The sequence below is a fragment of the Geotrypetes seraphini genome, chromosome 2 (assembly GCF_902459505.1).
Source record: "Geotrypetes seraphini chromosome 2, aGeoSer1.1, whole genome shotgun sequence".
Taxonomy (NCBI): Eukaryota; Metazoa; Chordata; class Amphibia; order Gymnophiona; family Dermophiidae; genus Geotrypetes; species Geotrypetes seraphini.
Window position 1 is genome coordinate 253,306,711 of NC_047085.1, and position 11,846 is coordinate 253,318,556.

General features: G+C 43.9%; 1 protein-coding gene across 1 annotated transcript; it reads left to right on the forward strand.

The window, feature by feature from the left end:
- Positions 1 to 19: 19 nt before the first annotated feature.
- On the forward strand, positions 20 to 9,280 carry TOB2 (transducer of ERBB2, 2). The gene is made up of 2 exons (XM_033929393.1): positions 20 to 216; positions 4,206 to 9,280. The coding sequence occupies exon 2, from the start codon at positions 4,266 to 4,268 to the stop codon at positions 5,196 to 5,198; it is 933 nt and encodes a 310-aa protein (XP_033785284.1). The 5' UTR covers positions 20 to 216; positions 4,206 to 4,265; the 3' UTR covers positions 5,199 to 9,280.
- The last annotated feature ends 2,566 nt before the right edge of the window (positions 9,281 to 11,846 follow it).

An 11,846-nucleotide genomic window follows, 5' to 3' on the forward strand; every position in this document is an offset into this window, starting at 1 on the left:
CCCCGGGGCGGCCGCATCGCGTTGGGCGTGTAGAGCGGTGTGCGTGCGCGGGGTTGCTAAGGGTGAAACTTTTGCCTGACTTCGCTCACTCGGGCCGGGGAGAGGCAGCTCGGGCACATCGCACACGAGAGAGAGCGGCGAGCGCCCGGGCCAAGCCAAACAGCTGCCACCGACTGAAAGAAGAGAAGGACTCCCCCCCACCTCCACGCCCGCCAAGTGAGTGCCGGAGCGAGGGATGCCTTGCCCCCCCCCCCACCGCGGTTCGCGCTCTCTATCGAGACATTTAATCGCCTTCTTAGCCTCCCTTCTTGGTTAAGTTTTCTACCCCCTCCGCCCCGTTTAATTATTGCTTTTCTTCAGATTCTTTCCTATTAAACTTTGCTCCTGGGGGGGGGGGATAATTTATGGCTTTTGGCTTTGTTACATTCGGCCCACTTACCCCTCTCCACTTTTATTTTAAGAGGATGGGGATTATGCCTTACTAGTTTTATTCTATGGTACTTTTTTTTGGTGGTGTTTTTTTTTTTTTTTTACTATTAACATAAATAAAATCAAGCAGACTTGTCCTCAACATATTTGGTGAATTTTAGGTGACGGATGGGGGGGGGGGGTGTTGCCGTTGCTCTCCTGTAAGCTTTTGAAGTGACACTGACAGTCCTAAAATCAACCCTTTTCTGCTTGAAGCTTATAAACTTTACCTAGAAAGCTGATTTTGTTAGTTTGGTAGGTGAGAGATCTTGGAGGGTGGGCAGGATCCTGTGACAGTATGGCTCGATCACTTTCTTTTTCTTTTCTTAGACGTCACATAGTGTGGAGTGGAAATTGGATACAGTTTTAGTTAAATGTCCCGTTAGTGTGCGAGTGCGGATGATATGTACGTTTTGACTTTGTTTCCCTAAAGAAAACTCCGAAGACGTAAGGGAAATCCGTGGGGGGAAACAGCTGCAAGTTACTAGCTTTTGAGGGCCTTGTCTGCTTGTTTTGTATGGCTTTTAGTTATTAAACTTTTTCACCAGTTCATAACTTACGCTGCGTTGCTCTCCGATTCGGCATGCCTATTATATGCCCTTGTGGCGTTAACATCACGAACAACACTGTAGGAGGATAAAAAATTAATACAGGAATCTGAAGCGAAAAGGGTGTGGGGGTAGGGCTAGCCAGGATCTTGCTTGCATTAAGCAATCGGTGTGGGGGTGGAAGGATGGAGTGCGCATGTGTGGTGGAAAATTTTTGCTTGCTTAGTCTTGAGTGGCAAAGCATTTTGGGAAGTGAAGTTCCCAGGAAAATAGGTCACTGAGCAGCGTTGCCAGGGAACTGTAAAGGGAAAAACTACACTGCCCAGAAAGCTGTAGGAACCATCGTTTTGTAGAAATTGCCTTTGCTTAGTTATTGAAAATGCATCATCTTTTATTCCTCCTGCTGTGCTGAAGGAGCAGTACCCAGGCTCTGGACTGAGCACAAGCTGCAGATCTGCAAGGAGGCGTTCTTTGTATGTATTGGGACAAAAAGCATGATTTTCTCATATTTTTTTGTCTAGGTTGGGAGAAAAGGTCTGTGACGACTTTCTCAGTTGGAAAATTACAAGGCAGGGTGGTTTTGGCACATTGAAGTGCTCTGAAATAGTAACTAGCCAGGCTTATTAGCAGTAGTTAACCTCGCCCCCTCTACAAAAATCAAGGTTGTGATAATTGCTGGTCAAAAGAGCTAGTGAGCAAGAAAGCACTTGGGTATTGCCAGGCGTTGTCTTGGGATGAGGATGAGAGAAAGACTACTTGCCCAGTTGGGTGTGGCCTTTTACCTAAAATGGCAGATTATTCTAGTCTTGTTTTAAAGGGTGTTGTCTCGCTCCAACCTGCTCTTTAACATCACTGATAGGAGAGGATTTATTTTCATTGGTGGTCGAAAGCATTCAACTATATCTGAAGCTCAAGTAGTCATGTTTTAGGTTTCCCTATTTGGTCTGGTTTTAGGTGCTCACAGGTCTGTGTTGAGATTTCTTCTTCTATTGTAGTTTTTATAGTTAGCAGTAGAACTACTTTTTTAACATTTTCCTTCTTGAATTTAAATTTGTCCCGGTTGCTTATTTGAATACTGTTATTTCTCAAAAGCTTTAGTGTGTGTGTATGTCTTCTGCTTGTCTCCCTATAGATTTAGCCAAATAATAGCCCCTGCAAGTTTCAGAAAGTAAGAAGCATGTTTTGTTTTTTTTCTCACCCTGCTTGATCAGTAATGTTAACTTGATATGGTCTATTTAAATAGGGTTCTTGTCGCTTCCATATTGCTGTGGTGTGAGGGGAGAGGATCGGTGGTGCCACAACAGGCTGTTTCTTTCCTGCTTTGAATCAACCAGCTGCACTTTAACTTCTGCCAAATTTAGTTGGAGTTGGGACTGGGATCTTGCTCTCTCTCTCTCTTCCCCCCCCCCCCAGTCGCAGCTCAAGGTCAATTACATTCTTGTAGCTCAGTATAGAAATGTAAGGCACATCCTATATAATTTTATTTCCTTGCTTCTGAGAAGCCAGCTTTCTCAAGACCAGTTCAGTAGTTTTTGATATTTTGAAGAGCTATCCCTTGTTGAAGGCTTTTGTATATAGCCTTTTTACTTCTACCTCCCCCCCCCCCCCACCCAGTCAGATGGATATGTTTTCCATTGATGTATGAACAGCTTGCATCTGCTACTCTACAGAATTAGACTAGGATTTGACCTGGTGAACATAAAGCTGTATCTACTGGTGGTTCTTCAGTATTCCCTAGACCAAAAAAAAGAAATATGTTGTGGTGCATTATTTCTTTGTATGGGTTTTTACATTCTGAAATATTGAATCTGATGGGACTACTTTTGGTGGTTGGTCCAGGAATTCATGCACAGTGATGCCCAATGGAAGCAGAAACCTAGGATTGCTAAGTTGAACTCTAGCTGCTAAAATTAGCTCAGCAGACAGGCACAGTGTACTCTCGATTAGGATTGGGGAGGGTATTCCTTTTTACCTTGACACAATGTTGTACAACAAAACCCCACCGACCCTCCCACCGTGAAACAGACATGCCTCCAAAAACAGCAGCGGTGGCCTTCCCTCTGCCACATCACTAATGATGTCATCAGTGATGCAGCAGAGGGAAGGCTGCGAAGCCGCCTGTTCAAAGCGCTGCTGCTATCACTGCTGTTTCTGGAGGCCTCTGAGCGGAGGTATGTCATTCTCACGGTGGGAAAGTCAGTGGTGGTTTGCTGCACAGGGTGATGGGTGAGAGGGTCGCTGGGGTTCTTCTGCACAGGGGGATGTGAGGGAGGGATAAAAAGATGCTGCACAAGGGGATGGGTGAAGGGAGGAAAGAGAAAAGAAAGAAGAATTGGGGTGGAGGAGAGGAAGGGAGAGATGATTATTGTACATGAAAAAAAAATGACATCCCTCGATAATAAGCCCTAATGCATTTTTTTGACCCAAAATTTAATATAAGACACTGTAGTATTCAAAGGTTGAAGGAACAGTTGCAATTTCTGCTTTAGTCTTTATTCTCCTCTTGCAAAATAGAAATATTTAACATCTTTGTTTCTGGTAGTTTAAATAATATTGACAAAGTAGGAGGATGGAGCCTATCAACAGTGGAGTTACATGCCTACCAGTGGCCTGTAGTGTCATGGAAGGACATCATACCCAGAATAGAAAACTTAGTTACAAAACATTTAATAAAAACCATGTGCTAGTTACAAAAATAATCTCCTGTGTTACTGATTTTCTTCTACATCTAGCCAGAGACTGCATAACTCACATAGATCTGCTTATTACATGAAGAAAAATCGCACACATTTTGAAGAGTAGTGTGGTAGTATTTAGTTTACTCTCCACAAAATCAAAATATCAAGAATCCTGGCCTATCTTTCTCTCTGCCAGAAGTCTAAATGCTTTCAACATCATGAGATGTGCCATTTATCTTGGAATGCTGTAGGGCTAGTGTGACAATATACAAAACCAGGTTTTAAAATTGCGTAATACATGCAGAATTTGAGGTTGTGTTCTTTTTTGCCATTAGCTAGTTACATTTCTATCATTGTGCAAGCTATAAATTATTTATTAAGATGATTAATGGACAATCTACAATCCTTGGATGGGTACTTGCTTTAATTGAATTTAAGTGTGTGTATATATAATATTAAAATAAATGCAGGTCATAGTGAAATTCTAAAAGTTTTTTGTTTTTTTGTCTAGGATTGTTTGAAGACATCTATTTTTTTATACACTGCCCTAATTTCTTCGCTGTGAAAGAGTATGCATCTGGAGATTAAAGTTGCCCTGAATTTCATCATTTCGTACTTATACAACAAACTGCCCCGAAGACGAGCTGACCTATTTGGGGAAGAGTTAGAGAGGCTGCTGAAAAACAAGTATGATGGCCACTGGTACCCTGAAAAACCTTTGAAAGGTTCTGGGTACCGTTGTGTACACATTGGAGAGACAGTGGACCCAGTGGTGGAGCAAGCAGCCAGGAGAAGTGGATTGGACATTGATGATGTGAGGACCAATGTTCCTGAGGAATTGAGTGTCTGGATTGATCCTTTTGAAGTATCCTACCAAATAGGCGAGAAGGGTGCTGTGAAAGTTTTGTACCTGGATGACCTGGAGAGCAGTGTGGAACTGGACAAGGAGATCAAGAGCAGCTTCAACCCTGAAGCGCAGGCTTTCATTCCCATCACTAGCCAGGAAAACTCCTTATCCAATTCACCCTCCCCATCCTTTGGTCAGTCTCCAAGCCCAACTTTCATTCCTCGCTCGGCCCAGCCCATCACTTTTACTACTGCTACTTTTGCTGCCACAAAATTTGGCTCTACCAAGATGAAGAAAGGTGGGCAGAGAATGGCTAGATCACCTACCAACACCCTGATGAAGCACAAGGGCCTTTCTCTCTCTATGCACTCTCTGAATTTTGGTGCAAATCAGGTGCCTCAGTCTCAACTCTCCCCCAATGCCAAGGAGTTTGTTTACAATGGTTCCTCCGGCCTCTTCTATGATGGTGAGAACCAAAACCTGCCTAGTCCAGCCCAGTTTAATAGTGCATTTGATGTGGCTCAAGTCTTCAGTGGTAGTAGCAGTAGCAGTGGCCTCTTTATGGAGAAGACTCAATTTGTAGAAGGGCTCAACTTCAACTTCAATACAATGCAGTATCCCAGCCAGCCATTTCAACCTGTTGTACTGGCTAACTAAGAAATGGTTTTGCGCAAAAAAAAAGCTACTGGAAGACAAACCACAATTTGTCATGTTGTTGCAGAACACTTGTGAAGCATTTTTATATAAAAATAGGTGACTAGCTTTTTCTGCCATTTTTGTTTTTACAATTTGCTCGGTTTTGGAGAATGATATAAGCTCAATTTTCTTTCTCAATGTCCCTTCCACCCATCTTATCAGGAGAGCTTGAATGTTTGCCAGATGTCAGCATAACCAGCTACTCCATTTCATCTGTTCAGGCCCAGATGGATGAGATGCATCTATGTGGGTGCCAAAGCTGCTTGGCTGTTCTGCAGGGAACTGAAAATTTTGTTTTGAAGAAAGGGGAGGGTGAGAAACTATATGATGAAACTATGATACTCATCTGACTAACAAGTTTCATGTTGGTAGCTTCAAAACACGGCTGCCTTCTACCAACACACCACAAAAGCTAGCATTGTGTGCACTTGTGGGGAAACATGATAGAATTTGGACCTTAGGCTAACAGGATGGAGAGATAGTGGCTAACTCTATAATTGGCGTTATCATTCTTCTCCTCCCTGTTCCCCACCTCCTTGCCTTTTACTACAAATATGCTCCCAGTGCATCAGTAGAACTTTTTTTTATTTCCTCCTCCCCCTTCCATTCCAGAGAGTATCTGGATTTAATCTGTGAAGTCATTTTCTGATGAAAGTATGTGACTATATTAGCCCTTTATTTCAGGGTTTGTTTTTTCTCAGTTTATTTTACCCCTTTTATAAAAAAAAAATTACTTCATGATCAGCTCGGTCATTGGAATGCCTGCCTCCCAAGGCACTTTTTCTTGTAGCTTTGCTCCTGGCTCGGAGATTATATGGTGCTCCGTATGTTTATTGAATTCTGTGGCCTTTTAAGGGATTGTTTCCTTTGGTACATTACTTTTGGGAGTCATTAGCATTATGTGCCCAACCCTTTCATCTTTAAAATGAGAAGCAGTGTGTGTGTGAGTAGGGTTGGGGTTTGTCAGTATTTTGGTTGCAGTTCTCAAGGGTTCCCCATATTTGAGAAAATGTATATTGACTCTTTCTGGCATGATTATGCAAAATTTTATCCTAGGGGACAAATTGGAGGTGATGCACTTACAAAATATTCTGGTTGATACATTTCTTTCCATCTTAAGCGCTGACTTAGAAGTGACCTAGATTGAAGGTTCTCAGGTGGGGGGGGGGGTAAGGGTGGGAGGATGGGGAGAAAGGGTTGAATAGTTATTCACCTTTGTGCTTGAGATTTTGGATTTGAAAAAAATATAAAGTTCAGGATAGGAGTTTGGAACCTGTGGATATGAAAGGGCTTAAGTTCACTTAATCTCCTTTCAGGAGAACGATGAGAAGGCAAACAACCCAAGGTAAAGAACAACTTTCCTGCTGAGGCTGCTGCTTGTCAACCTTTAATGATCAGTGTTAATGTTGGAACACTTGAGTGTTATTACTTTGTAAAGAGCGGTGTTCTAAATTCTCCTTTCTTCTCACCTTTGTGTTGGAACTCCTTGTATGAGCGCTTAGTGACCTCCCAAATTGCACAATGCATGAATGCACTCTTGTCATGAGCTCAATTCTTAATATTTCTTAAGCACTCTCCCCACCTCCACTTCACAGTCAGAGACTAATCATTTCTAGCACAGGTCTTGGAAGCCTGAATTTGCTTCTGAATTTAAACACCCACATGAATATTATGGAAACCATTTGTTGCTAATCTGTTTAATATACAGATGCTTGAATAGCAGGCTGTATCACTTAAATGGTGTGTTTTTAAAGCTCCTTGAAGAGTAAAATGAGTTCTTAATCTGGGAAGTACCTAGTGACCAACCAGTTGGGTGTTCTCTCTCAGCTGTTGGATAGAATATATTTTATAAGATCCTGATGACAAAGTTGAGGAAGGAACACATTCTGCTTTTAGAGATACAGGAAAGACTCCAGGGCTAGTACTAGATTGTACAGAGTGTACCTTTTTACAGAATGGATTGATGTACAGAACACTGAATGTAGGTAAGAGAGGACAAAGACAAGGGGCCAATCGAGTAAAATATTGTTACTGTGTGACACTAGTAGAATTTGGTCACAGCTGCTCCAAATCTGCTGGCTATTTCTGTGTGCTGTTGGCCTTTTTGACTTAAGATTTGACTGCTGAAAGCTTGTTGAGAATGTGGATGAACGCTAAGTGAATGGGATGGACTGAGAGTATGGGAGAGAAACTTTTAGAAAACTGGAAATATCCTGTTGCCTGAGCTTTAATCTGTTTAAAAAATGGTGGCAATTGGGCAGGAAGATGGAGTGTAGCTAAATGCCATTGCCCTGGGATTTGAGGCTTTACCTAGCTGACTTTTTGCAGTTTGTGGAGGGTTATTAGGTGAGCTCTCTACTGTGCACTGCTCTCCGGCTTTGTTTATCTTATAGAGTACCTCAGTTGCCTCTAATGTATAAACTGAATCCTTTATCAAGTATCCTTGGTAACTATGAGCACTTGTGGTTTTTGAGGTCAGAGGTTTGTTTCAGGGCTGGTGTCAAGGATATTGTTAATTGAATGTGTGGAAAAAATGTTTAAATTGCTGCAGTGGCACCATAATGCAGTGACTGATAAGGCTGTGAACAGGGAAATGGCTACTGAAGCCCAGGGAACTGTTGACCACCTACTGACTTGAAAAAAGTGTTAAGTAAATATTGTTGCCATTATCGCTGTTCTGCAGAGATCCTACCTCTTTCAGCTTGTACTTTTTGTTGTTTTGTGTTTGTTTTTCACTGTGAAAAACTGCCCTTCCATTGAGAGCCATCTTGTTCTTGAGGGTGTTTCCCATGCCAGAGAGACCCCTTGCATAGATCTCATACCTCCAGTCTTTCTGCCACCAGTTGTTGGCCCCACAGTTCTTCCACATGACATGCAAGAGACAATTTGGATACAAAGCAGCACTCTATTCTACAGAAGAGAAGCATAGGAAGGCACCAAAGAAAGCACCATGCAAGTAACAAGGAAGACTGCCAGGAATAGGACCACCTGCCTGTCACAAAATGCTGATTTGCTGATGGGATGTACTGGACCCACACGTGTGTAAGAACTTCTTTTTAAAAAAAAATTGGACAAGTGCAATTGGCCTATGCCAAAATGACTTCTCCCATTCCCCAGTTCCTTTAATAACTTGTAAATGTGGAACAGCTATCACCAGAACCAGATGAAAACTTAGGGACAACCTGCATAGTGGGTGTTAATTACTCGTATCCAGTAGATGAGCACCTACTATGTAAAGGGGGTGGGTGAAACTGGATCCTCTTTGGGAATTTTGCTTGTTGCAAGAAATTGAGGAGGAATCAGGGTTTCAAGGATATGATGAAACTGTTTTGTATAACACATACAGTAGCTTCACAAGTACATTCTGAGCAATGTGGAAAACAGTTTGTCTTTCTTTAGACGTTCAACAACTGCTTGATTTTGTTTTCTTGACCTTTTTTTATTTTTTAAATCGGCACTAACCTACCTGGTTCTTAAGTTGATGTTGGATTTTTTTACTTTTCTTTCTGTTTATAAGAATAATTTGCTACATTTGTAAAATGTTAAGAGGTATATATTATATATATTTCTAAAAAAAAAATTGTAATTTCTTTTCAGAATTTTTCTTAAGGAAAAAATATTTTTTTAAAAAAAAGAAAAGGAATTTAACAAAAGGAAGTCTCCCCCTCCCCCCACCTGCCCCAAGCGCACTCAGCTTACCCTTTCATTCCCTCATGCCAATCAACAATTGTAAAATCTTGTACAGGAAATACAATCATTTTGGATCTTGTAAAATTATGAATGTTGAAGAGGGTAACTGGTTTTGTTTTCAACTTTTTTGGGGTGGGGGTGGGGAGGTAAAAGGGGACTGTCGAGAGAATTTAGTTTATTTACCAGAGAAGGAAAACAAACTTGAGGGGTTTTGTATTTGGAACATTGTGCAATATATATGATGGGGGGGAATTCTAGAGTGTTTTTGGTTTAGTTTAAGAATGATCTAAAAAAACTGTACAGTTTCTATTGTTCCAGATTTTTTAAGTTTGTATTAAAAGCATGGTATCAGACTTGTTCTTGTCCTGTGTTTCATTCTATACAGGGGGTGGTGTTTGTGCAGAATTCTTTATGATAAAATTACTTGGGGAGGGGGTTGGCATCCTCTTGCATATTTCTCTGAGCCAGTGATGATGTAGGGGGTTTGGTTTGACAGCTTCATATGAGTTAGAATAGATCAACCTGCAAGCTGTCTTCCTGAAATTGAACTTAGAGAATGACACGGTGAAAAAATTGGTCCCCGTCACCGCCCCGTCCCCGTCTCACCAACCCCGTCACCGCCCCGTCCCCGTCTCACCATCCTCTTCACCGCCCCGTCACCGCCACTGCCACCCCATTCACCGCCCCGTCACCGCCACTGCAATCCCATTCACTTTTCTTTATTTACGTATAAAGGAAACATTCTTTAAAACTTTAAAACTTAGTTAAATATTAGTTAATAACTATACAAAAACAAAACACGCAGAGAAAAAATTAATTAATAAAAATTCTCAAAACTGACACATTTTGATCACTAAATTTAAAATAGTTATTTTTCATACAGTTTTTCAATCACTAATCTTCCACCACCCCTGGGGCTAGCAATGCAAAAACAAACACGACATGTACTTTAAATGCTGCCGTGATTAGCATAGTGACCGCGGCTACGGCTGCAAGTCTCCCCTCCCCCCAGCGATCACGGCAGGAGGGCACCCAACCCCTCCTGTAGACCCCCCCAACGGCCCTCCCGACAATCGCAGCAGAAGGGTACCCAACCCCTCCTGCCGGTCCTCCCAATGGCCTCCCCTAAGATCGCCGGCAGGAGGGTACCCAACCCCTCCTGCTGGACCCCCCCCCAACGAACCCTCCCACCCCGGAACCCCCTTAGTCTTACTTTTCAAGTTGGACCGGACAGCTCCTCGCTCGTCTGGCCAGCAGGCCTGCCTCCGTCCAAATGAGGCGGGCCCGCCCCTCCCCTCCCCTCCCCTGCCTCCCCATGGCCTCCCCTAAGATCGCCGGCAGGAGGGTACCCAACCCCTCCTGCTGGACCCCCCCCCCAACGAACCCTCCCACCCCAGAACCCCCTTAGTCTTACTTTTCAAGTTGGACCGGACAGCTCCTCGCTCGTCTGGCCAGCAGGCCTGCCTCCGTCCAAATGAGGCGGGCCCGCCCCTACCCTGCCCAACCCACAGGATCCTAGGGCCTGATTGGTCTAGGCACCTAAAGCCACTCCCGCTATAGGAGGGGCCTTAGGTGCTTGGGCCAATCAGGCCCTAGGATCCTGTGGGTTAGGCAGGGGAGGGGAGGGGCGGGCCCGCCTCATTTGGACGGAGGCAGGCCTGCTGGCCAGATGAGCGAGGAGCTGTCCGGTCCAACTTGAAAAGTAAGACTAAGGGGGTTCCGGGGTGGGAGGGTTCGTTGGGGGGGGGGGTCCAGCAGGAGGGGTTGGGTACCCTCCTGCCGGCGATCTTAGGGGAGGCCATTGGGAGGCAGGGGAGGGGAGGGGAGTGGCGGGCCCGCCTCATTTGGACGGAGGCAGGCCTGCTGGCCAGACGAGCGAGGAGCTGTCCGGTCCAACTTGAAAAGTAAGACTAAGGGGGTTCCGGGGTGGGAGGGTTCGTTGGGGGGGGGTCCAGCAGGAGGGGTTGGGTACCCTCCTGCCGGCGATCTTAGGGGAGGCCATTGGGAGGACCGGCAGGAGGGGTTGGGTACCCTTCTGCTGCGATTGGCAGGAAGGGTTGAAATGACAAATGAGGAGCACGGTGAAATAGCGGTTCCTAGAAGGGGGTACATTGGCCCGCGGGGACAAACCTGTTCACCGTTTCCGCGGTCGGTGAATGGCCTTGTCCCCGTCACCGCAGCGACTGCTATTTTTCTTCCCCGTTTTCGGCGGTGACCCGCGGCTTAAATGCGGTGGCCGCGGGTAAACCGTCACCGTGTCATTCTCTAATTGAACTGTCAAATCTTAACCACTCACTGATGTGAGAAACAAATCCAGCTCCAGAACTCACAGTGGAAGTTCTGAAAGAAATGAACCTGCATAAGTTCTGCAGTTTTCAAGCACTTGACTTATACCATTTTTTGCCTGAAGGGCAGTACTATCATTTCTTTATAGTAACTTTTCATGTTGAAGGTACTATCAAAGCAATAGTCCTAGCCTGTAGAGGGGAGTGAATGAAGAGCAGTGTTCTACATTTTAAGCTTCAGCAAGAGCTAGATAATACCAAGCTAATTTTTTATGAGGACAAATTGGAAAGAAACTCCTAGTTCATTTGGACTGTAGTGTCTTATCTAGTGAATTTTGACAGGCCAATATTCAAAACTCTGGCACTGTTCTGTACAGTGCTAGGAAATACTTTGAGAACAGCACAGTGAAATAACTTCCCAATGCTCAAAACTAAATGCATGCAACTTACTGCACACTGTGTTGAGTATTGGAAGGTTAAAGGGGAGGAATGTGCCTGGCATATGCATAAAAAAGCTGTATAAAAGTTTGCAACAATGTGTGTTGAGAGCTAGGAGAACAGACACCCATTCTTCAATGAGATTTTATGACCTATATTTTTCAACCTGAAGCTCAAGGAGGTACACTTTCTGAAG